The following is a 27,344-nucleotide window of genomic DNA, read 5'->3' as shown; positions in this document are numbered from 1 at the left end:
ATCATGGGATGGATGATATAATATTTAGGCTAAATTGTTGTTTTGGTCTCCCTCTCTCTAATATATAATTTATTTTTACTATAATTATATAAATCAATATAATTGCATAAATTAATATGTAAATTTTTTATGTAATTTATACAAATTATGTATATTTAAATTTTTTAGAAAAACTTGCATGTTAACATTTTCAATTTAACTAAACAATTTATTTAATAAATACTTTTTATATTTTGATGATATAAATCAACAAAATTAAATAAAGTAATATCTAATTTGTTTATATAAATTATTTTATATAATTTATACAAATTATATAAATTTATTTTAATATGTAAATTATACAATAAGATTTCATAAAATAATATGTATATTAAAATGAATATATGTAATTTTTATGAATTACATAAAATAATTTGCATATTAATTTATGCAATCATATTGATTTATATAAGTAGAGTAAAATTAATTTACGTAAATTATTAGTTTATGAAATTCAAATACTTTTATAATTAAAATAAAAAGTAACATATTTTTTTATATTAAAATTGTGTAATTGAAATAAAAATATGTAAAATTATATAATATAAAATAAGAAAATTTATATATTAATAAATTTTTATAATTAAAAAAAGTAATATCACTTGTCTTGATGATACATAGAAAACATTGTTTACAAAACAAGTAACATAATGGTTTGTTGTCTTATTATTGTATTAAAAGTAATGAATTCAATTTTTATCAAAATGTTTTTTATTTTTTATTTTATTTTATTTTTTGTTACATAAGTATAAGTATCATGTGAATTACCTACATAAATTTAGTCTAATATTTAAGGTAAATAATTTTAAGAAACATTAAAAAAAGATAATACTATTTTTAGAAAATGAGTTGTTGCAATTAAATGTTGTGTGATTTGCTAGTGATTCATAATGTTCCAGGGGATGATACAGTGTATGAGAGTACATTGGTGTATTGGGGTCTCCTTAAAAGAAACAAATGTTTCTCTTTCTCTCTCTCTGTGTTTGAAGAACAAAACACACTTCTTCTCAATTTCTTCTTTCTTCTGAGAGAGAAAGAAAGTGAGGGACTTGGAGAGAATTTCTGTCATCACAGCACATTGAGTCACCAATCAACCATGTCTCTGGGGTATGCCGAGAAGCTTTCCTACATAGAAGATGTGGGCAACGTTGGAATGGTCGAATATTTCGACCCATCCCATGTTTTGCGAGAGAAAGTGGGTCCCTTGTCTCCATTCTCATTCTAGAAGCTTCTATGTCTTGTTCTTGTTCTCACTGTTGCTTGCCCTTGTGCCCTTATTGCCTGTGATAACTTTTATGGATGATGTTGATCTCTCGTGTGCAGCTTTTGTTTCTGTGGGGTGCTACTTGGAGAGCCCTTCACTGTCAGGAAATGATGCTTTGTGTTGTTTGTTGTTATGTGCTGCATGGTTGATTGATAATGGCTTTAATTTAGTGATTTTTGGGGCGATTAGGCTGAAATCTGGATGGAATTTGGTGGTGTTTTTGTGATCACATGCATGATTGTGAGTGTTTGTAATACTGGATTAGGGTGACGAATACTCTGGAATGAGGTTCTAAATTGGGGTCGTGGTTGTGGTTTTGTTGCGATCCTTGACATTGGGGGTAAATGCAGCCGCAATTTTAGTTGTGGTGAGCCCAAAAATCTTGATGTTGCAGCCAAGATCGCTGTTGCAGACAGTTTTTTTTAAACCATGCTTTGGAATAGATGACCTAGTACGAGGGTTTTGATTGAGTGGTTAATGCTTTGAAAGATTGAAATGTTGACAAGGTAAGTGCTTAGGTACTTTTGGAATTGTTTCACCGCAATGTGGGAAAGTTTTTTGATAGAAAATGGTTGATAAGCTGAAGATGATTAATAATGGTGGCGTTATTGTCCGTATATGTTAGACATGACTTGTCTTGCATAAAGTTGTTGTATGTTCACTAATTACTTTTCTCAGTATGGTTTTTATCAGAAAGGGAGGTTGTGTTTTGTTGTTCGGTAGCAATTACTCCCATGTTGAGGTGCCATTGGGGTTTGTTAGCCTAGGGGGTTTCTTTCAATTTTCAACCCCCAACTCGGGGGTTTAAGTTGAATTTTATTGAAACATTGTCCTTGATGATATTGCTGGGGGTTGTTTAAGTTTTCATTTGTGTCTGCATCATTCCTTGATGATCTTTCTTAGTCTGGAGAATTCTTCACAATAAAATCCCTTTTGACGAAAATCTGCGCAAACGTGGTTGCGTTATTGTCTCTTGCTGCTTTCTTTTGGTTGTCATGAAGAAAGCACAGATCACCTATTTTTTTTTTTTGTAGTTTTGCTCGCAATATTTGGTCTTGGGATGAAGAGAAGCTTTCCTTGAAGCTTAGTTTAGCTAACTGTCAGTCCCTCCTTACTGCCCTTCTCCGCAACTGGAGCCCTTAGGCTAAGGATGTTGTTTTGTCTTTGGTGATTGATTCCGTTTCGACCATTTGGTATTGCCGTAACCAGATGAGATTCAGTAACAATTCTGTTCCTTTAAATACTGCCATTGTTAATATTTTTGCAGCTACCTCTCTTGCTGGATCCATCTCCAAGGATTGCCTCAAATCTTCCATAGAGCAATTCAGCATCTTGAAGTCTTTTTCAGTCAACATTCACCCTCCCCATCAACATATCATCAAGCAGGTGCTGTGGTCTCCTCCTGCTGTAAGCACCATCAAATGCAACACTGATGGTTCAGCTAAGGGATCCCCGGGCATGCTGGCAGTGGTGGCGTCTTCTGTGATCACTTGGGTCATTTTTTTCGTGGATTTTCTGCCTATATTGGCATTAACAACGCTTTTTTTGCTGAATTTTTTGCGGTTATTTTGGCTCTTGAAGCAGCTTATGTCAGGAACTGAACCAACATCTGGGTTGAATGTGATTCCAAGCTGGTCATTCAAGTTATTAAAAATCCTTCCTTGGTTCCTTAGCAACTCTGTAACCATTGGGACAGTTGCCTCTTTTTTGTAAAGATATAGCTTTTGTTTTCTCCCACATCTTTATGGAAGGAAACACCTGCGTTGATGCCTTAGCCAATCATGATAACTCTAGGATTGATTATTCTTGGTGGGATCATACCCCCTTTTTGTTAGAGGGGAGTTCCTCCGTAATAGAGCTGCGCTCCCTAACTATAGATTTTGTTAGCTTTTCTTGGTGGGGTTTTGGCCTAGTCCCCCCTTCACCATGTCTCATCTCTTTTTGGCTATTTATATGTTATTTGGTGTGGTCCTTGGGGGTATGGTATGGGTGCCAGCCTAGTTGGTATGCATACCACCCTCCAAGGTTTCCTCACTAATTGTATTAAAAAAAAAAGGTTCTCATCTTAGTTTTTAATTTACCATCTTAAAAATGAATAAAACTTTAGGTTTATTTATGAATTTCAACAGTTAAGAAAGATCTTACTGATTTAGGATCCACAGGTAGCATGCATATATTTGTTTCTGCAAGTTGATATGTTTATTGACATTGTCAGCTGTTGGTTGATCCAAATCTTTTCAGTGTTAGACAGTTGAATGAGTTATGTACCTCAGAGATACATTATAACTTTCCAATTATGAACATGTGCTGCTATCCTATGCAAGATTCTGGTACAAAGTAGAAGTCTGTTAGGCTTCAATTTCTTTTGAAAATGCTTTTGATATCAACCTATATGGATATGTATGTACTTTTTATTTAATACTCTGGACTATACTGATATAGTTATGCCATTTATCCTCTATTGTTTTATGGATGAAACTTTTCATTGTTATCTTTTTCTGAATATGATTTAAGCATATCCATAAATCCATATCGATAGGGAAGAAATATGATAATAGCATCACCAGCTGGGCCATTACAATGTATAGTTTCATTATCAGGTGGCTTTAATACCTTAATCACTAGAATTATAATTATTAAGCATGAGTATTTGTTTTGATGGGTGATGTTCCTATTCTTTGTGGGTTGGTATTTATCTAGGTTTTGTACACATATATGTGTGCAGTACATTGTTTTTGCAGATATGTGTGCTTTAATGTTTGAGTCATTTATTCAATATTGTTTTCCTTTATTATGATGGATGGTCTCTAAATTCTATGCATGAATTCTTTATGTTGTTTCTTTCAATCATTTCTCTTGATTGATACTTACATCTTCTATTTTAATTTTCTTTCAAATTTTCAATTGTTTTCTAATTTTGAATTAGAATATAGCATACCAATTTATCACCTTGTGAAAAGTTTCATTCATTTTATTGTAAAGAGTATACCTATGTGTAAAAAAAGGGAATCATTACCTACCCTCAACCAAAATTAATGCTTCATATGCTAACATAACTTTTCTTTCTTGGCAGATAGATCAACTTGCTATCATGATAAAAAAGGTATCAGTTGTAGCTACTAACTTATGTTGATATCGGGGAGCTTCCTTTCTCTGCTTTAAGTTTTTATATAATCAGTCTTTTTTAATTTGTTTTCTTTTTCTACTTGCAGAGTAAGCATCTAGTGGTGTTTACTGGTGCAGGAATATCAACTTCTTGTGGTATACCTGATTTTCGAGGTCCCAAGGGAATTTGGACACTTCAGGTGATGATTTTGAAGCTTGGAAATGCTTATACTATAATCAAAATTAAAATTTTATTCCTTTAGGTGATTCATACAGTTGTGAATGTATGCTTGACTTTAGCAATTTCTATTAGATTTAGAGTGTAAATGCTAATGAGAACAGTGTTGTTAATTTTTTTGTAGTTACAATATATATACTATGAATTTTTCTTTATTTCTTAAATTCCAGATAATATATTCTCATATTATTGGCAGAGAAGTTGATTAACCAGTTTGAAGTATACATATATTTTGTAGTGATGTGAACAGAAGAATATAGTGCATCTGTTTCAGAATTCATTGCTTTTTTAATTTCAATACATAAACCATAGTATGTTCTATCAATTTCAACTTGACTTGGTTTGAATAGTATTTCTCAGTCAAGGATATATTGTTGCCCAAGTTTCTAGAAATTGAAATAAATGTTCAAGGTATCCCATAATCAAGGTAGGAACCTCAAATTTTTTGTTAGGAATTGTGATACGAGAAATTTTAACTTATGTGCTCATTATGCTTATGCTTGCTTAGATGAATGTTCAAAGCAGTTAATATAAGTATTTATTGTTCTAGTTGCACTTGCACTTGATTTGTTGGCAACCCTAACAATTAACAGGGGCAATATGTGTTCTATGGTGTCTAGTGAATTTGTTTTCCAACAACAAGAAACAAGCTGGTGTGTTTGAACTTTGCATATAGATTTCTCTACCATAGTAAGAAGCACAACATAATATATAACTGATATAGTTGTGCCAATCTATAAAAAAGAAAGTCAGATGCTATTATTATTTGTTAGTACTCATTCTTTTAGAAATCAAAATCTTTTTCTCTTGTTTATGTACTTCATATGGGGATTTTCTTATCCGATTATCTTTATTGGTGCAGCGTGAAGGTAAAGCCCTGCCTGAAGCATCACTGCCATTTCATCGTGCAGCGCCAAGCATGACACACATGGCTCTGGTTGAATTAGAAAAGGCTGGCATTTTGAAGTTCGTCATCAGTCAGGTAGAGTTATTGTGTTTTTATTCAATGTATATCCTCACTTTCTTTGGATATGTAAATATTTTAGCTTTTTGAAGTAATTTTGTGCAGGTAATAATTTGTTGAATTGTTGTTTAGCCATCTTTTTATTTTCTTATGATAGAATGTTGATGGTCTCCATCTTCGATCTGGAATACCAAGGGAGAAACTTGCTGAATTGCACGGGAATTCCTTCATGGAGACATGCCCTTCTTGTGGAGAAGAGTACGATTTGATTGCTCATTATATCCTAGTTTTGCATAAGCTTTCTCTTAGTAGGATTTAATTAATCTATCAAATACAATAAAATTTCTTCCATGAAGCTATGAATATTTATAATGCAGATGCTAGTAATTATCAGCAAAACAGAAACAACTACATTTCTTTCATCAATAAAGTTCTACCCTGTAGTATTTTAATCGTTTCTTATGTCTTAAACTATATTTGTAGATTCTGCTACAGACTTGTCCTGGTTTCTCTTTTTCTTGCATTAAGCCAATCATGTAGTGACTTTGGTTCATGTTTGTTTTAGTCATTTCTATTATGCCTTCTTTTCTTCAATATTTAGTTTTGCACACTAAAACTTCAATCTATCAAGAATATCCATCTCGCTCATGTTGTACAGATGTTACATAGCCACCTTTGGGTGACCTTTTATAATTGTTTTTTTTTTCCTCTGTCTGCTTTTCTGGTGTTTTTATAACACTATCACATTGTCATTTTTCAAAACATTTTGCCTTAAAAGAATTGTAATCTAATTGTGTAATTGAAACATCTTTAAGGTACTTTCGTGATTTTGAGGTAGAAACTATTGGTTTAAAGGAGACTTCAAGGCGTTGTTCAGTTGCCAAATGTGGGACTAGACTTAAGGATACAGTCCTTGACTGGGAGGTACTACATTGTTCATTTGCTTGACGGTAATTTGGTTGAGTCTCAAAAATTATGATTCATTTTGGTTGCAAGTTGTGTCACATGGGTTTTGTTCTTTACTTTGGTATTGAAATATAATTTCAAACCAATCCTATTACTGCAATAAAGTTTGATTGTTGGATTTTCTTTATATTGATATTTGGCCAAAAAATCCGGATTGCATAACTAATGTGCTTTGTAAGAGATGCGAATAGGTGTTGTTAAATGTTTATTATGCCCTTGCTTCATCTATAGACAACTGAAGAGAATAATGACTTCTATTTCTTCAAGATATTGAACCGGAGACAAATGCTTTTCTGCTGTTTTTTGCTGAGACTAGATACAATTATGTCTCTCACCTTTGATCTTCCGTGAACTCAAAGATGAATAAAAACATGCATGGGTCTAGTGTTGATCATGCTGATTGGAGGAATATTGACTTGCGGCTAAATGACCATTTTGGTCCTTTATCTTATTTATTTTGTTCAAAATGGTCCTTTATTTTTAAAAAAGTTTAATTTAGTCCTTTATCTTATTTAAAAGGTTTAAAATGGTCATTTATCTTTTAAAAAATTTACTTTGGTATCTTATCTTATTTAAAAGGTTCAAAATGGTCCTTCAACTATTCAAATGTATTCAACTTTGTTCTTTGAATAACACTGAGGTAAAGGACCATTTTGAATATATTTAAATAGTTGAAGGACCATTTTGAACTTTTTAAATAAGATGAGTTACCAAAGTGAACTTTTTAAAAGGTAGAAGACCATTTTGAACCTTTTAAATATGATAAAGGATCAAAATGAACTTTTAAAAAAATAAAAGACCAAACTGAACAAAAAAAAAAAGATAAAGGATCAAAATGGTCATTTAGCCTTGACTTGCTAATAGTTGGAATGTTTTTTAAAATTTCAATATAAACCAAAAATGATTTCTGTTTAAAACCAACGAATTATGAAATAATGTCTTTTCTTGCTTTAAATTTGAATTCATGACATGGTGTTTTAGTATTGTTGCTTGATATTAATCCGTTGGTGGTGGGTGGACATTGTAAGAAATCATAACAGTGACTGGTAATTGCCAAAGTTTTGCAAACTTGCTTGAGGTTCTTTGTTTTCCTGCAACTAGCATACTGGCTTTATTGGTCTGTCAGGAATGCTAGTCTTTCACCAGCAGGTCTCAGTTATATAATAATATATGATACAAGATTTTTAAACTTCTAGACAAAAGGACACATACACAAGTCCCAGAGATGCTTGCTTAAAAATAGAAAAGATTTTATTCTGGGGTCTAGTTGAAGCTTTGCATTGAGCCTTATTGTCCTTAGCGTAGCTAACCATTAAGTGACACTGACTAGTTGTTGATGTTTGTGAAAATTACTGTGTCTGGGGAGATGATTATGGACATATTGATAAACTCTTTTGACTGCATATCTGTGTTCCCCTTTAAATGAGTTTATGTCCTTGTATGTACAGGATGCATTGCCTACAAAGGAGATGAATCCTGCTGAGAAGCATTGCAAACAGGCAGATATAGTGTTATGCCTGGGTACAAGGTAATAACATGACTTTTTTCTTATCACTGCAACAATTTTATTTTCTTTTTCTTTTTCCTCTATTTTTTTTAGTACTATGCTATTGGTATGTCTATTTCTCCATCCTTACTTGTTTGTCCAGACTTGTAGGTGGTTAATTGCATATTATTAAATGGGTAAAAATAGAACAAGTCTATTTCTAAACAGACCTGATAATCATTGGCTTAAGTTTTGTGGCAAAAGTTTTACTGCTCTAGTAATTCCTAAGTGTACTGATATACTGACTTCTTGCAGTGGTAAGTGAAAGGGATCTTCAGGTTTTGCTTAATCTCTTCCAAAATGAACAGCCCCTGAGCTTGAACCCTCTTTAACATAGTTATATGTAGAATCACAGCAATTGTGGCATGTGTGGTTAAGCCCAATGGACAATAGGTATCTTATACTTTGGAGGGAAATTTTACAGCATAATTGGAATTTACGGTGATGGATTTGCACGGTTTGTTGTACGCCACTAAATGGCCAGATTATGCTAGTGATGTGTTTAACCAACTTGAAAAATAAATCTGTGGGCATATTTCATGTTTTTTTAGGGGATATCAATGAGTTGTGCATGATCAATTTTTCATATCTTTTGAAAATATTTTGCTTTGCTATATTTTTTTATTTGACATATCATGGCTAAAATCTCAATGCAGTTTACAAATAACTCCAGCATGCAACTTGCCTCTGAAAGCACTTCGTGGTGGGGGTAAAGTTGTTATTGTAAATCTCCAGGTATGTTGCTCCTTTTTTTTGTTTTTTAGCTATCTTCTATATGTTAGTTAAGTTTGACACCATCTCCTAACTTCTAAAATGAAGTTTTCTTTGCTGTTTTAAGAGTTGGAGACCTCTTATTTTCTACTCTTTTTTTTTTTTTGCTAATATGAAATTATAATAGTTAAAGAAAAAATGTTAATTTTCTGTTTTTTCTTTGAGGGAACAATAATGCTATTGTCCCACTTATTAGATTAGCAATTGAAATCTATGTAAGTTCATATTTAGTTCATTCTCTCTTGCGGCCAAAAATGGGTCATTGGATCCCAAGGATCAGCTGCTTACATCAGTTGGCACATGGCCTCATGGTTTGGAGAGTTTACACTAGGAAGAATAAAGGGAGGAATGGCAGAATTCTGAGTTGACAGAGAGAAATAAAGGAAGATGGCTGTTACTGATTTGGAGTTTATGGTAGTATATAGGTGGGAATGTTGGGTACTAGGGGTGATCATTGAAAACATTACGATAGTTCTGAATGGAGAGAAATAGCTCTCTGTAGTAGCTTGGCTCTGACAGTAGAAGATTTCTTCCACTGTTTTACTTTTATTAGTTCTCAGACTTAATATGTGCTCATTTCTTCTTGTTGAATTAATTTCTGTTGCATCCAGCTGTGTGTTTCTAGTTTAATCCTTGTGATTTTCTCATTTGTCACTGCAATCATAGTTCTTGCTAGTTCTATGTAACAAATCTTTGGCTTGACTGTTATGATCAGCTTATGCATCTTGTAAACGTAATCAAGAGTGCCCCAATTTACTACAGTCTCCAAAATTAACTGTGGTCAAGATAAACCATAGTTACAACTTACAATAGAATGTCTTAAAATTCTGGGATGTTTATGGTTGTTAGAGCTATGATGCTATCAAAGTTTAAGTATATAATTATGTTATGAATCAAGTTCTTCCTTGAACATGGTGTCTGGCTTCCAAGTTGCAGAGTTTTTTTTTTTGTTTTTTTTATCATACTTATATAATTGTTCATTATTGTTAACATCTAAACTATATATGTTTGGATTCTACAGAAAACTCCAAAGGACAAAAAAGCCAGTTTAGTCATACATGGGTTTGTAGATAAGGTATTTGATCTGAATCCTTGATCATAGATGTTTTGTTTTCCATTGTTTTTGTGTTTTTTTTTTCCTGAGATTTCTGTATTAAAGTTTACACTGATGTTAATGTTGTGAAAAAGCACTGATAGATAGCCGATGGTAGAGACAAGTACATGTATTAAAGTTGTCTGAATTATGACTTGGAGTGTCAAACACTCAAACTAGAATTTGATTCATTTAGAGTTCAAGGGAGTCGTATTGTATGTTATGGGCTTTTTCTAAAATTAAACACAAACATGCTGATACTTGGCAATAGTTTATCCTTTAATTAAACTTCTATTGATATAACTTGTAACCTTTTTATATTAATAGTACAAAAAATATTATCTAGTATGAATATGTTTAATGTTGGTGATTTAAGGTAGACACAGGTGTGCACATTACTATCATTCCATGAGAACAACATTAAAAATACAATCATGGAGCTCTTTTTTCCTAAAAAGAAGAAAGAAATTAAGCAATCATTCAGTTCAGCTCTTTTTTCACCATGGCATGTCAAATTATCTATCCTTATCTATTTTCTTTATTCAAAAATTTTCTTATGTTTTCATATCCTAAGATTTTCAGTTTGAGGTAGATAAGTGGCTTGGTTTTGAGTTTCCATTAGGAATAAATACAGATATACTTTAATGCATTTTAACATGCATTAATTCCAACTGGAGCAGGTAATTGCGGGTGTCATGGACCAGCTTAATATGCAGATTTCTCCATTTGTCAGGATTGATCTTTTCCAGATTATTCTAGTGCAAGCTTTGAGTAACGGTAACCACTGTTTAATTGTAAATTTTTAGTTATATCTCAGCATGTTCTTGATTCAAATGCATTCAATATGTTAATACACACTCACACAAGCTCATGCTACATACGCATGCAAATAAAGATGAACTTAATATTTGATTCTTCAATGCAGCATGCTGCTAGAAAGCTGTGAAAATCATAACTTATATTCATGGATCCACCTAAGGAACTCTTCATAAGTTTCAATTTATTTCACGTTATAACAGGAGAATATTTAAGTTGTTAATACAGTTTTCTAGCTTCAATAAGGAGGATTCTGTACTTTTTTTTTATATCAATAGTTAGCATCAGTTCTTCTAAACTAAAATCAACTGCCTCTCAGATTTCTTTTTTTTTTGTCGAAATTACTGGACAAAGCTTCTTTTTGACATAATAGAATTAGTGTCTTCTTATTCCTGATATTTTCTGTCGACCCATTTGATCCTGTCTTCAAAAATTGGTTTCCTTGTTCATATTCTCATAATTCTTGGTTGAACACTGCACACATTACACAACCAAAATATCAGGATACTGAAATGAATAGCTATTTCATGAGGCATTGATATATGTCTTACACAGTCTGTTAACTTGCATCGCAGATAAAAGATATGTGAACTGGACTCTCCAGGTTGCAAGTGCTCATGGACAAAAAGCAGCATTGCCTTTCATCAAGTCTGTTGAGGTGAATTCATATGTTGAATCTCTTTCTGCTTGTATTCTTTTATATCCACATTTCTAGTTGGCCAGATTGACTTTTGAGGTGTATTAATGTTTTCAGAAATAGTAACTCCATTCCCAGTTTGCTCATTTTGTATCTTTGGGAATCTTGATGTTGGATTCCTTGCTCGTTGCTTATTTTTGAAATTTATGTGGAACGGGATAAGAATAATAATATATAGAATATGGATATCAGGATTATTTGGTATTTTTTTTTTTTTTTTGCTCAGCCAGGATTATTTGGTATGTAGAATAATATATTGGGAATTTACTCCAATTTTGGAATTTCTTTATTGTTTTAGGGTTTCTTAAGAGATGTGATAAAATCATTCATGTGCCTTCACCCAACAACTTATGTTTTGGGGAACAATGGTTTGACATGGCATTAGAGCCTCCAATGATCAAAGGGGTCTAAGTTTGATCCTTGCACAACCATTCTTTTAAATAAAAGATGAATTTCAAGACATGGTAAAAGTGGGCTAATGCAATGTCCTCATTTAAAACCTAAAAGTTTCTTGGAGATGCTAAGATATGTAACAAAATCATTCATGCACATTAATCCAAGAGCCTTCATGAAAGTTGGTTTTTGATAGGGTTATTATGTATTTGAAATTAGTTAGGATTTTTCTTTTTTTTTTGGGGGGTGGGGGTTAGTATTTAAGGATTGTTTGGTTATTATACTGGCTTTTCCTAGGTTATGGATGGTCTTGACTTGATTTGGAAATTGAAATTTATGTAAGCCTAGAATTTGATCAGTATATCTGTCCTTGTGCTGCAGATCTCCTTCTTGGACAGGGAAGATTATAAAGCAGCCATTCTGGATAAGCAACCATTTCGGCTTAAAAGGTTTTCACACACTATGCAACATGTTTCTTTGTGCCATTGATCAAATTTTTACTCAGTTTATTGGTCCTTACGAACTAGACGAGATAAAACTGATTTTGAAGAATTGTGAAAATGTAGGTGAAGTCTAGAATTTGGGAACAGAATTCTTCATTTCTTTGTGTTGCTTAATTTTAGATTCTCACAGTAGATGTAATGGCTTGAACCTTCTTCCTTACATTTGGTTGACTGATATCTCAGGAGAACAGCATATAACAAAGCATTTGAAATGGTTCTGAAACTCAACTTTAGCGATGGCTGTGGTTGCTCATCCCTTGAAATTGATGTCCCTGTTGATTTTAAGGTGAGATGTGTGCTTAACTTTTACCTATCTTCTCATATGATGTCTCACTTTCCATAATAGGTGAATTAAAAGCGACAATGCTAGTTTGGGAAACACCATTTTTATTTAAAAATCCCACTCTTCAGGATGGATGGAGGTTGAATCAACATTATCCATTTCTCATTGTTTCCTTTATGTCTAATGCTATTTTTCATTTGAGAAAATAGCGTATGTGCAATGTAAAACAATTTTACAGTCTTCTAATCACAAACCATGTGTGGCAAATTTGTTGATTTTTACAATAATTACCTTAAAAGTCATATTAACAATGATTTTTGATTGATTGACAGTGTAAAAGTTATCCAAAAATGAAGGTTTTGCATTATTCATAAAATTTGTCTGGGGGGAATTATTCTAGCTAACACCATACCTGAAAATTTATTGTTGCAGGTTTCAACTGACTGCTTTGACTTTGATAAGGACTACATATTCCAAAAGCTGAGAGACAAGGCAGTTCTTGAATCAAGATGTGGTCAGAATGCTGTTATTGAGAGAAAGACCATCTTGACACCTAGAAGTGATGTCACTACCTATGCCATTGTGACCAATGTTGTTCAGTACAGCAAAGCATGTAAAGCAGCCCTTGATTCTCTTAGTAATGGTGATTTTAAAAAAAGAAAAGCTAGTGTGACTGGTACTGGATCATCTAGGAAGCGTTCAAAGGGGTCCTCCAAGTGTAAATCTAGATCAGACAATATTAGGGGTCATACGTAGGTTTTTTACGTATGACATCAAGCATTAGAAACTGACATAGAGACTGAGTGAATTTTGTTAGATGTTACACTCAGTCTCCCCTAAATGGTGTCCATGATACTAAAGGCTTTTGATACCATAATTACTAATATAGTGGGTAGTATTCTTGGTGTGGCTTTTGGAATGTTTCTTTAACGAAAATTCCAGACAACTTTATGTGAATTATAGGTGTAAAAGGAAATTTAGTTTGAGAAATGCTGAGTATATGCAGAGCTCAACTGGTGCAAAAATGTTTTTTTCTTTGTCCCTTTCCCGGTGAAGTGTTATTTTTTATCTTGAAAATCTTTCCAAAACTTGCCCAGTTCATCTTATTTGGAGTTCGAAATGTAAGTGAAAATTGCTGATTGTGCATAATAATTAGTCAAGTACTTAAAATTTGTGCTTAATGGTGAAATAATCATGCTCTAGCTATGCTTTAAATACTCTGCATTTTTTTCCTCATTTTTTGTTAATTTCTTATTTATATCTTGTCTGAAAAAAAAGAGACATAAATAAACAATAATAAAATGATGATCATGAAATATTTTACAAATAAAAGTGCAAAATACTTTAAATGGCAAGACATAACAACTTGGGTCAATATAGTGGTGAGGGATTTAGGTAGTTTACATAAGTAAATATTGTACTTTGTCATTTTGTCCCTTAATAAAGAAGAAAGGAAAAAATCCACAAAAGTAAAAAATAAATAAATTGAGAAAAAAAAGGAAATGTAGAATAAAGTGTTTGGTTTCATGGGAAACAAAGGTCTGATTTGTTTTAAATTAAAATTAGCTTTTCACATGGTGTATCAATGAAGATGTTATTTCTAAAAGAAGCATTATCTTTCTCCTGTTTTTTTTTTTTTAATTACTCATTTAGTCTTTATAATTTTTAAATTTATCACTTTTAGTTCCTATAGTTAATAAGTGAATTTTTTAATCCTAAAGTTTACATTTTAATTCCCAAAAGTTATCTGCTGTTAAAAATTTTAAGGACTAAAAGAGATAAGTTTAAAAATTATAGAAACTAAATGTGTAATTAAACTTTTTTTTTAATCAAGGATAAAGGTTATTTAATTTAGAAGTTATATTTGTATTTGTATCATTGGTGAAAGATGATCAAGTGAGGTAACTTTTTGAAAAAGTATTTGGAATCATTTTTAGACAATTACCTTATAATAAAGAAATATAATTAAAATAAATATTATATTTATCATTTTGTCCCGTAATGAATTAACAAAGAAAATGCTAATCAGAATAAAATTATCATATAATAACAATAATTAAATATAATTAAAATAAATATTATACTTTGTTGTTTTATTCCTTAACGAAAAAGAAAGAGAAAAGTCAAATGTGGAAAAGGGGAATGGATTTGGAAAACACATAGGAGAAAAAGGAAAAATATAAAATAAGGTGTTTGATTAGATGAAATATTAAAATATCTTTTGTCAAACAATTAAAACGAATTTGTTACACCATGTTTGCACTTCAAGATAATTCTTAACTAATGCATCAACTTTTCACTATTTTTTTGGGTTAATTGACAATAAAAGCTTGTTAATTTAGAGGTTATCTTTTAAAAAATGGTGAAGGAAGATCAAGTGAGCTAACTATTAGAAAGAATCATATGAATTAATTTTAAAAAATTACCTTGGAATAATATATAATTAATATAAATATTATACTTTGTCATTTTGTCTGTTTATGAAGAAGGAAATAAAGTCAATGAGAATAAAAGAATAATAGATTTGAAAAATAAATTAAAAAAAAGGAAATATATAATGTGTTTGGTTATATGGAAAACTAAATCTCATCTATTTTATAATTAAATTCAAAATTTCTCATCATGTAAAAATTTCAAGGAAATACACAACACATATTATTAAGAATTTTCTTGAGACTTTAAACAAGTCAATGGCCTTGTATGTGTTATAAATTTTGATTGGATATTTCAAAAGGTTAATTTAATGCTTATAAAAAAATAAATATTTATTTTGATTGAATATTTCAAGAGGTTAATTTTTTTTGTCTTGGATCAGAGACCATGGGTATCCCCACACCCACTTGATTAGAAATAAATTCAGTTCGCGGTGTGTGACTGTCACTAACCCAAGAGATTAATCTCGCTAAATAGGTCGTTTCCCTACAAGTGAAAACAGTGAGACTTTATATTAGTATGTCAACCCTATGAGTTTTTCAAAAGATTAATTTAAATAAGTCAACAACCTTCTTATAATTAATTTGAAAAAATCTTTTTAAAATTAATTATGTGCTTATAAGAATAGATTTTGATTTTGACTTTGACTCGCATGAGTTTTTCAAAAGGTTAATTTATACAAGTCAATGACCTTCCTATAATTAATTTGAAAAAATCTTTTTGAAATTAATTATGTGCTTTATAATAATATATATTTATTTTGACTTTGACTCGTCTTATTGTTTTGACTTGGTTCCAGACTAGTTTTTCTTTATAAATATCATTCCTTGAAAAGGTTTTTTAAGACTCACTTTCTCCCACATTTTTTTTTGTTTTCACCTTTTTCTCTGAGTTCCTGAGTTCATATCAAGACTAAATCTTCTTATTTAGTTCTATTCCTTCCCAACCATGTTGGAATTGTACTTATCAAAATTAGATATTTATTTTGTCTTGGTCTCATCTTATCATTTTGATTTGGTCTCACACTATTTGTTCTTTATAAATATCTATTCTTAAAAAATAATTCTAAGACACTTTCTTCCACATTTTTTTTGTTTTTCTTCCTTTTTTTTCTGAGTTCCAGAGTTCATATCAAGAATAAATCATGTTATCTAGTATTCTTCTCCCAACCATGTTGGGGTCATGCTTATTAAAAGTAGATATTTATTTTGACTTAGTCTTAGCTTATTATTTTCACTTGGTCTCACTATTTTATATATATATATATATATATAATTGAAAACTTTTCTAAGACTCACTCTTTCCCATATTTTTTGGTTTTTTAATTAATTTCAAATATTTTTTTGAAAGTAATTAGGTGCTTATCAAAATGAGATACTTATTTTGACTTGGTATCACCTTATCATTTTAATATGGTCTCGCACTATTTTTTCTTTATAAATATTTATTCCTAAAAAGGTTTTCTAAGAAACACTTTCTCCTACATTTATTTTTTGTTTTCTCCCTTTTCTGTCTGAGTTCTTGAGTTTGCATCAAGAATAAATCTTGCTATGTAATTTTGTTCCCCCAACCATGTTTAGATCATACATACCAAGAGTAGATATTTAATTGACTTGGTCTCACCTTATCATTTTTCACTTGGTCTCACTATTTTTTTTATAAATATTTATTCTTGAAAACTTTTATAAGACTCACTCTTTCCCACATTTTTTAATTAATTTAATAAATCTTTTTGAATGTAATTAAGTGTTTACCATTTTCAAGACACACTTTCTCCCATATATATATTTTTTTTTTGCCTTTTCTCTATGAGATCTTGAGTTCCTATCAAGAATAAATCTTGCTTCTTAGTTTTGTTCCCTGAACCATGTTGGGATGCACTTTTTATATCTTGAAAGACTTGAGCACTATACAAATAAGTCCTAAAAGATAGCGCTAACACATGTCTCAAACTAATTTTGTTTGTGATTATTTCAACTCGTGAGCAGGAAATGAGTCATGATTCATGACCATTCAAGTTTCTAGGCTCACAATTGATTGAGAGATCATGATTATGGACACCTATAGCAATAGTTTGTGTAGGATGCATTGCCTCCAAAGGAGATGAATCCTTCTAAGAAGCATTGCAAACAAACATATATAGTTTGTTATGCTTGGGGGACAAGGTAATGACATGACTTTTTTTTTCTTATCATTGTAACAATTTTGTTTTGCATTATCTTTCTCTCTATTTTTTCAGTACTTTGTTATCCATATGTCTATATTTCTCTTCCTCACCTATTTGTCCACACTTGTAGGAGCTTAATTTTTTACATTATTAAATGGGTAAATAAATCTTTTTTCTAACAACACCATATAAGCATTATATTGAAAAGTCTCCTTAATTATGGTCACCTCTAACTTGTCTTAATTATAATATACTTGAATTAGTTTCCAATGTCTCAAAAAAGGTTGTCTACAGAGGGATTGACAACTAGAAAGATTGAGTGAAGTGTTGTAGAGTATAGTCATTAAAACATCAACTCTCAAGGAATTGATATCCCACATATACTAGACATATAACCAACATATTCCTTATAAAGCTTGAGTGGTCTTCACCAATTCAACCTAGATTGGCTATAAACCCAAATTCTAAAATGATATCAAAGTCTATTCTAGATGTATTATTAGGCCACCTGCATTGCCATGCTCCATACCCATAGCCCTAGGCATGATAAAGTGTGTTAGAAAGTCATTGAGACATTGGCTCTTAGAGGCTTGAGACCCTACATTGACTAAAGACATGGATAATGTAGTCCCTATAAAGTTTTGGTAGTCCCCTATCTTCAACTTACAAACAAGTTTTGTGAGATTAAATTAGGTTTTATGCCCAAATTTTAAGACATTGGCTCAAGTTTTGTGGCAAATTTTTTACTATTCTAACAATTCCCAAGTGTACTCATAAACTAACTTCTTGAATTACAGTGACAAGTGAAAGGGGTTTTACAAGTTTTTCTTAGTCTCATCCAAAATGAATGGTCCCTATGCTTAAACCATTTTTAACCTAATTATATGTAAAATTCCAGCAATTATGGCATGTGTAGTTAAATTCAACATTACTTTGAAGGACAATTTTACAAAATAATTAGAATTTATTGTGATGGATTTGTATGGTTTGTTTTATAACAACTAAATGATCAGATTATGCTATAAATACATTTAACCAACTTGAAAAATAAATTTGAGAGCATATATCATGTCTTTGAAGGGAATATAAATATGAGCCATGCATGTTCAATTTTCCATATCTTTTGATATATCATGGCTAACATCTCAATGCAATTTACAAATAACTGTGATGCACAACTCTCCTTTGAAAAGCGTGGTGGTAATAAAGTTGTCATTGTAAATATCTAGGTATGTCACCCCTATTTTCTCTTAGCTAATTTTTATATATTAATTAAGTTTGACACCATCGCTTAACTTCTAGAATGAAGTTATTTTTTCTGTTTTAAGAGGTGGAGACCTCTTATTTTTTATTTTTTGTTGATTAAATTTTCATAGTTAAAGAAAAATGTTAAATTTGTTACTTTATCTTTAAGGGAATAATAATGATTGTGAGATCCAATTATCATATTAGCAATTGAAATTTTATGGATAGAATATGTAAGTTTTAGATTATTTAGTCAGTTATCTCTTATGAAAAATCGAATGCATGGATTAACTAGTGTAAAGTTGTTTCAACTTAACTAGTGATCTTGAGATCGAGTCCTTGGTATATAGTTTTGTTAAACACTCGGATGGACAATTTTGAAACCCATAATGGTCCTACCTAACACAAATAGGATTACCTTAAGTGGAGGATACCTGTGATCTATACAAAAAAAAATTTATTTTATGACAAAAATGGGTCATTAGGTCTAAAGTGTTAACTTATACATTAGCTAGCACATGTGTTAGACGAGGTTTGGAGAGTTTATACTAGAAAGAATAAAAGGTAGAATTGGTAGAATGTTGAGTTGGTAAAGAGAAAAATAAAGGAATGTAGTTTTTTTTATAACCATGGTAATTAAGGCCTTTGGTATTTTTATAGGACTACAAGGTATCCCTACAACCTTTAGTCTTTTGGATTAATTACTGAATTGATCTTCAATCTAGGTTTAGTCACACTTATAGTTTCTCGTCCCTTTCCAAATATGTGTTCCATAGGAATCAAACTCAAGTCTTCCCCATGTTCAACATGTGTTATGAATTGAACCACACTCATTAGGTATATAAAGGAAAAGAGAATTGAATCTAATGGGTAAAGGGTTTGTTTGGATGAGTAAGGGGATGGTATAGATGATGATAGAGTAGATGAATAATAGTCATGGGATTTTGACAGAGATGTGAAGCCATAATGTTCAAGAGATGAAAAAGCAGTGTCAAGGGAGGAAATTTTTTTAGGTATTCTTTTATTGAAATTTTCTTTTTGTCCTTGTGTGCTAATAGCCTAATACACAAAAGATCAATTTGTGCATAAGATATGCCACTAGTATTTAATGTATTTTTCATTTATCTTTTTGAAAAACTTTTAAGAAATTAAGCATCTTATTTTTTTATTAAACAAAAGAAAAAGTAACTTTAAAAAATGTGTTTTTCTTTTCTTTCTCTTTTCTACCCACTTCTCTCTCTCTAATCTCTCTCCTCTCTTTGCTCTCTCCCATCCACTTTTTTGGACAAATTATTTTGAATTAAAATATATAAAAATTCTCAAATAATTTTTAAGGTAATATTTGACTGAATTTTGTTTTTTTTTTTTTTACTTTTCCTTAATTGAATCAAAGTTTTCTTGAGTTAAAATGCTAAAATAAATTTATTTTATTTTTCAAGTTCTTCTTTTACACATTAATTTTAAAATGATTTTTGAAGAAAAAAATTGGTCCAAATATATAAAAACTTATCCTAAACTTTAACTTCAAAACTAAAAAAGTTAAGTCAAACACCTTGATAATTATTATTGAGGCACACACACAACACCCCCCACCCAACCCACATTAAATTATGTGATAATATCTTGATGATTATGCATGTAAAAATATGTAAAAATTAATTGAATATTCAAATATATGTATTCTTATACCCTATATATATATATAGAAACCGACTTAAAAGAGTAATTTAGAAAAATAAATGAGTTTTAATTGGTTGAAAATGATAAAAACAACATATAGGTATTTAAGTCTGTAAAGATATATCAATACAAAAGAAAATTTATCTCCATTTATGTATAAAAGCTTTGTTTTTTTTTTCAGTTGAGTGTTTATCAAAACTTGAATTCGCATGTTGATCATAGTGAAAAAAGAAAAATTCATGTTCCATAACCTTCGAAAACATACAACTAACTAATTTTTCTTCCTTAAAGACCATAAAAATAATTCAGACTTTTGTGGTTGAATTCTTGAATCTGACACTTGAATGTATCCAAGTCTAATTATTAAATTTATAGTAGGTGGAGAATTGATAAGAAAGGTATAATCCAAGTGCATAGTGCATAGTAATGAGAAACACAAATTTCACTTTGGTTAAGAATCACTTTTTAGGTTTTGATAATTAAAGTAATACATCTAATATTAAATACATTCTCCCCCTCCCTTCACTTTTTTGGTAAAACTTATTATTAAAGTAAACAAAGTAGAGAATTTTTTTTTCTTGGTTATTTAAGCTTACATCACAATTAGATAGCGTTTATTAAAAATATTGTAATGATTTCAGTTATAAATCTAAATATTTTCATTAATTTATTTTTCAAAAAAGTATATAATTAATTACTTATCTTATTTGTAGATTAGTATTATTGAAAGTAAAGATTAATTGACATACCAAATTTTGCTTTATGCTAGATAAGTGGATCCCTCCCATATATATAATAGTAGAATTATTAAATTATTTTTTTTCTTAAAATAGTTAAAATTATTCTTTATTTCTTTAAAAAAATGAAACTGTTTCTCCAAAATAGTAAAAACTTTTCATCTTAGATGTGCATTTAACATAAAATTAACTTTAGGAATAGATCATATAAAAATTTACAAATTTATACAAAGAAAAATTAGCTATGTCAACTAATCTTTGATTTCAATAATACTAATCTACATATTGGGTAAGCAATTAATTGTTTAATTTTTTTGAAAAATAAATTAATGAGATTATTTGGATTTATAGGTGAAAAATTATTACAATATTTTTTTAATAAATGTTATCTAATTATGATAAAAGCTTAAAGAAATCAAGAGAAAAGTTCTAGTTTGTTTCCTTTAATAATAAATTGGAGCAAAAAAATATTAGGTGAGAAAATAAATTTAACATTAAATGTATTATTTTAATCACAAAAAACTTAATAGTTAACTCTTAAGCGAATCAAATTTTGTATATCTCAATACTATATGCACTTGGACTCTACCTTTCTCCTTCATTCTCCACCTACTATAAATTCAATAGTTGGATTTAGATAAATTCAAGAATTCAACCTCAAGATCAGAGTTATTTTTATAGTCTTTAAGGAAGAGGTAGCTAATTGTGTATTTTCAAAGGCTATGGAGCATGAAGATTTCTTCTTTCACTGTGATCAACATGTGAAATCAAGTTCTGGTAAGCACTTAATAGAAGAAGAAAAAAGCTCTTATACATACATATATATATATATATATATATATATATATATATATATATATATATATATATGAGTTTTCTTTTGTATTGATATACTTTTACAAACTTAGATACTCAATCGATACCTATATGTTATTTTTGTCATTTTAACGAAAATTCCTATATTTATTTTTGAAAGTATCTTATTGAGTTGGCTTTCTACCAATGGTAAGCATAATATAAATATTAGATATAAGAATATATATTTGAATATTCAATTTTACATGCATAATCGTCAAGATGTTATCACATGATTCAATGGTGTGAGTGTCTGTGGTGTGTGTTTTTGTTTGTTTGTTTGTCATTGCACATTCACTTTTTTTTTTAAATGAGTATGTTGACAAGTTTGATCTTTGAGTTTCTTAAGTACACCTAAAATGTAACTTGTTAAAATATCTTTTGTTAAAAAAATGAATATACATAAACTATAATAACTATTAAGATGCTTGGCACACATTTTTTTAGTTTTAAATTTACTTTAAAGCTAAAATTTAAAATAAAATTTAATGAATGAAAGAAGAACTTCAAAAATAAAATTGAATTTGTTTGGTTGTTTAACTCAAAGGAAAAAGTTTAATTCAATTTTAAGGAAAAGTTAAAATTAAGAACAATTCAGTCAAATATTACCATAAAGTTATTTGATATTTTTATTTTAACTAAAAATTCAAGAAAGAGTAGGGCGAGAGAAAGAGATAAAAACAAGGCAAGAGAGACCTAAAGAGCAAAGAAAAGGAGAAAGAGGAAAAGAGTGAGTGAGAAGTGGGTCGAGATGAGAAAGAAAAGAAAAACCCATTTTTTAAAATTAATTTTTTATTTTCTTTGATAAAAAATAAGGTGCTTAATTTCTTAAAAGTTTTTCAAACAAAGTATTTAAACCAGTTTTTCATTTAATGAAAAGAGAAAATGAAAATAAATAAATTAAATACTATTAGTGCATCTTATACATAAATTGATCTTTTGTGTATTAGTAGCTAAGGAGAAAAAAGAATAACAATAAAAATATAAACCCTAAATTATTTTCCTCCTATAACACTACTTCATCTCTTGAACCCTGTGGTTTTTCCACTTTGTCTAAATCCCATGGCTATTATTCATCTACACTACCTACCCATCCACACAAATCATCCAAACCAAACACCCCTGCACACCTGCAATCTTCACTAGGCCATGATTGTCTCCAACGAACCAACACCAAATCGTTGAATCAAGAGCCTACTTGTCATCCTTTTCTCCATTTTCACCTCCCTTTCTTCATCTTTCTTTCGCTACATAAATTGTTGATTATGTCTAAATGATTTTGTTAGAAGAGATATGGAAGCTTTTTACAAGTGAGCCAGAGGCATTGGTAAGGTTAACCAATTGATTGACTGAGATGGTAAGAGAGGGGACGAAGAAAAATAGAGTAGAGAGGGACAGAGAAAGAAGAAGAGCTAGAGAGAGAACAAGAGAAGAGATGGAATATTGATAAAAGGGTGAGAAAGAATGAGAGGAATAGGGAGAGTACAATGACATATAAACACAAGGGCAAAAGAGACTATGACGAGGACGATGTCAGGAAAAAGTTGAGAAAGGATTTATTATTTTTCAAATTTATCTTTTCAAATTCAGTTGTTTAATTAAAAACTATCATATCTAATAACTTGTGATTAATTAGGTGTTAGTGAAAAGGGATGGGGAGGGTGACAATAATGAGGGAGGAGAAGGCAAACAAGGATTTGAAAGAAATGACACATTATTTCAAATCAGGTGGCATATTATTTTTTTTATTAAATTTATAATTATGTATTTTTAATCAAAATAATTTAAATGATCATAAGTGTGTGATTGTCAAACTTCAATTGATCACGATCCTAATTAAATAATGATATTTATATTTATGTGTTCATCTTGTGTCATTATTTTTCTCACATAAATTGTTACTTTTTTTATGAAGGATGAAGAATATTTTCTCATTTTTTGAGTCTTTTTTTTGTTAATTTCCTATTTTAGGTTTTTAGGATTTTATTAGAATTGATTTTAGCCCTTACATTTTAATTTTTTTAGTTTTGGTCCTTATTTATAATGAAACACAAGGACCAAAAACCATAAGTTTTAAGATGTAAAGACTAAAACAAATTTTGAGAGACCTTGAGCCTAGGCCTAAGCTTGTGTTGACCTTGGAGATGCCTCACCCTCCTTTACCACCACCAATTCATTCTTCTAGGTCAGACTTTTCCATGGACCCAAATACAAATATGAAAATGTTTGACCAAAATGATATGAATTGGATCTACCTAGATGAATTTTGTGTTGGTTGTTCAGATTATGCTTTCACCAAGTTTGATCCTTTTGCTCCCTTCAAACATGATCAAATGTGAGATGACAATGGGAGAAATTCAGGTGTAATTAATTATGGCAATAAACTATGATATAAGTAATAAGTATTAATAGAATATTTGTTTGTGTTTGTTTTAACTTTTTTTGTCCATGCTTTGAAACATAGAGGAAAAGGAGAGAACTTATGGGATGATGTTTTCTTGTTTTTTGTTGTCTATGAATCGTTTTAGTTTTATGGGATTCACAAGAATAAATTATTTGTTTCTAAACATTAAAAGTAATATTTGAATTGTTATTTTCATTTTCTAAACATTAAAAGTAATATCTGGATTGTCATTTTCATTGTTTAATTACGGATAAAATGTATGAATGTCTATTGTGAGAAAACTAAATTGTCAAGGCTTATCTCCTCAATCAAAGTATTTTATAAGATTGTGCTCAAATTGTGATGTCATATTTTATATGATGGGAGGAAAAAACTATAAATGAATGAATTAATTATTATAAGATTAATTTTATAAAACTATCCCTCTTTCATTAATTTACTAACTTTTGTTGGTCTATTTAAAAATATATAGGACAACACTTATTATCAGACAAAGGAGTAATAAAATTAATAATTCACCCATTCCAAATTAACTTATGTTTTGCCCTAAAAAAATTCATTGACTGATGTTTTCAGTTTTCAATGAAATATTAAAATTTTTATTCCAAATTTATCCCAACTAAATTACATCAAAGTTTTTTGGTCTTTTAAATTTAAATTATTTTTTTAGTCCTCAGTTTAAAATACTTTTCTTAGTCTCTCACGTGATAAAAAAATGGTCACGAATTATATATACAAACCACACAAAAAATCCAGGAAAGACTAAATAACATTTTTCAAGATTGAAAAACTAAAAAAACAAATTTAAATTTAGGAAACCTCTTTTATTTGAGAGAAAAAAACCTATTTAAACATCTTTTAATTTCTCTTTTAATTTTGAGAATGTTTTTAAAATATCTGTAAATAAAAATATATACAAAAATGTTAATTAATTAGTGTCTAAATGATGAGTCTCAAATTTATAACGGCTATGTGCACCATGAATGAGTAGCTTGTAATAATACACGCTTTCTTTTGAATCATACTTTGGTGGACATGGTGGGTCTCAAACACCAGTGAGTGAGTCACATGGGTTTCAATTGAACTATCCAATGTCACCTGCCACTCTGCCTAGGTTGCCTATGTTCTTCAATGATTTCACATAGGAAACAGTTAGATCTTGCTTCAATCACTTAACATATTTAAGAGTTTCAATCCCTCCTTTGACCACCACACAAGGAAAACCTTTGAATACTCCGCATCATATGCTAAATCACTATACCCCACACCTTAAAGAGTTTTTTTATGTAGTTGTGATGTACAATATGTTTACTTATTTTTGTAGTAATTAATTTGAAACTTATATTAATATTATTTTCTTAGTTAATACTATAAACTACTTTCTGAATATATATAAAAAAAACCTTCAATTTTTTCAAAATAAATCTATAAGTAAGAATAAAATAATGATTAGCAGACACTTTTCTTTTTTACTTCAAACATCTTATTTGAGAAATTATTACATAATTTAAGTCTTTTTGGTTCGATTAATGTTCAATTAACACACTTTTACTTTTTTTTAAACTGAAAAAACTATATATATATATATATATATATATATATATATATATATATATATATATATATATATATATATATATATATATATATATATATATATATATATTACTTAGATTTGTAAAAATTACGTTATCTAATTATCTTAAATCATATACTACTTATTGACACTCATTATTTTTCTTTTTTATCTCTTCTTACTACATCTTATGCAAAATAATAGAATTTATGTTTAGTTGATCCCATTGAAACCATTTCTCCTTTTGAAGATATATGGTTGTATCAGTGTCAGAAATTTACATTAAAGATAAAATCACAGTGAAATCACCACAAAATCAACTAATTATTACTTCAGAAAATCATGCTAAGTTGAACTATTGTATCACCAAGCATGTGCGGATTTAGATGAAAACGGTTGTGGTGTTTTTTTATGTTCTTAAAAATATTCTTTTTATAAAATAGAATTATTTTTTAAAAGAATATTAGGAGGGTAAAAAGTTCATATTTTTTAGAAATAAATCCAATACTTTTATTTGCATATTTCTTTTACTCCCCTTTCTATTCATATTCCTTAATCAACAATTTTTTTTTTTTGTCAGCATTACGAAAATGACCCGATGGCTCAAAAAGAAAACTTCAGACTCAATAATGTCTTGAGTACTTTGGATCAAATTAATCTGGTATGTGCTAGTCCTCAAAATATAATTTAATTTAATTTTCTCTTAATCCAAATAAATCTTGAGTGTCAAGTAAATGACAATCACTATAGCCACTTTCTTCTATATAGCTAGTTCCCACTTTCCACTTTTCACAACGGTTACCATGCCACATTCCCCCACTCATCCATTATTTAAACCCCACCACCACCACCATCTCTTCTTCCTCTCTAGTCTCTCCCTTCACACATTCTTCCAATCTTCCCACACATCATCATGTACTTACCATCTACTATCATCTTCATCCTCTTCCTCCTCCTCCTCCCCCCAACATCTTCAACAACAATAACAAACTTCTCCCACAATCAGAACACAACCACCTTGTTGTTCACCTTCCCCTCCTTCACTCTCCGCAACATCACCCTCCTCGGCGACTCCTTCCTCCGTGACGGTGTCGTCGGCCTCACCCTCTCCACCCCCGTCCCCGCCTCCTCCTGCGGGAGCCTCCTCTACAACAACCCGATCACCGCGACCGGCCCTTCCTTATTCTCACTCTTCCCCTCCTTCAGTGTCTACGGCTCTGACACCACTAGCACCACCAACTCCTCCACCTTGAGCTTTTTCCACTACAACTTTGTCAACCTCGACATCGAGAATCGCCCCATGAAGATTACCAGGTCAACCTACGACTTAATCATTCCAAATTCGAGGCGAAACGTTTTATGGAAAGGATGGAAATGATCTCCTCAGTCATAAGAATAATTATCAAAGTGGCAACTTGAGATGACGACGATACTCACTACAAGATACTCAATGTTTTCTTGGACATAGTGTTGGGAGCCTTGCGTGCGAAGCCCAAAAACCGAACGGGAAAAGGGATGTTGATTGTCCCAATACGTGCGGGACAAACAGGACGTGGGGATTCGGGT

The 27,344-nt window shown here is 30.4% G+C and overlaps 2 protein-coding genes across 2 annotated transcripts in view; both read left to right on the top strand.

The window, feature by feature from the left end:
• The first annotated feature begins 957 nt into the window (after positions 1–957).
• SRT4 (NAD-dependent protein deacetylase SRT1-like) lies at positions 958–13,686 on the top strand. Its single transcript, XM_003551386.5, has 14 exons — positions 958–1,237; positions 4,380–4,409; positions 4,519–4,611; positions 5,512–5,631; positions 5,771–5,871; positions 6,429–6,537; positions 8,028–8,107; positions 8,782–8,860; positions 9,918–9,971; positions 10,670–10,766; positions 11,381–11,463; positions 12,277–12,344; positions 12,582–12,684; positions 13,114–13,686. Exons 1-14 carry the CDS (start codon positions 1,139–1,141, stop codon positions 13,435–13,437), a joined length of 1,440 nt encoding a protein of 479 aa, XP_003551434.1. The 5' UTR covers positions 958–1,138; the 3' UTR covers positions 13,438–13,686.
• A 12,885-nt stretch (positions 13,687–26,571) lies between these two features.
• LOC100808744 (probable L-type lectin-domain containing receptor kinase S.7) overlaps positions 26,572–27,344 on the top strand; it is a 3,500-nt gene continuing 2,727 nt past the window's right edge. Inside the window, exon 1 of the mRNA XM_006603081.3 lies at positions 26,572–27,092. Coding sequence (XP_006603144.3) covers positions 26,692–27,092 — 401 coding nt within the window. The 5' untranslated portion in view covers positions 26,572–26,691. The remainder of the gene's footprint in view (positions 27,093–27,344) is intronic.

This window comes from Glycine max, chromosome 18 (assembly GCF_000004515.6).
Source record: "Glycine max cultivar Williams 82 chromosome 18, Glycine_max_v4.0, whole genome shotgun sequence".
NCBI classification, from domain to species: domain Eukaryota; kingdom Viridiplantae; phylum Streptophyta; class Magnoliopsida; order Fabales; family Fabaceae; genus Glycine; species Glycine max.
Note: the sequence above shows the minus strand (reverse complement) of the source record. Positions and strands in the feature narration are given on the sequence as shown.

Bases quoted from the DNA above. Each gene is read 5' to 3' on its own strand.
- SRT4 (XM_003551386.5), top strand. From the start codon at position 1,139: ATGTCTCTGGGGTATGCCGAGAAGCTTTCCTACATAGAAGATGTGGGC. The intron at 10,767-11,380 runs GTAACCACTGTT...CTTGCATCGCAG, and splicing joins AGTGCAAGCTTTGAGTAACG to ATAAAAGATATGTGAACTGG. The intron at 11,464-12,276 runs GTGAATTCATAT...CTTGTGCTGCAG, and splicing joins CTTTCATCAAGTCTGTTGAG to ATCTCCTTCTTGGACAGGGA.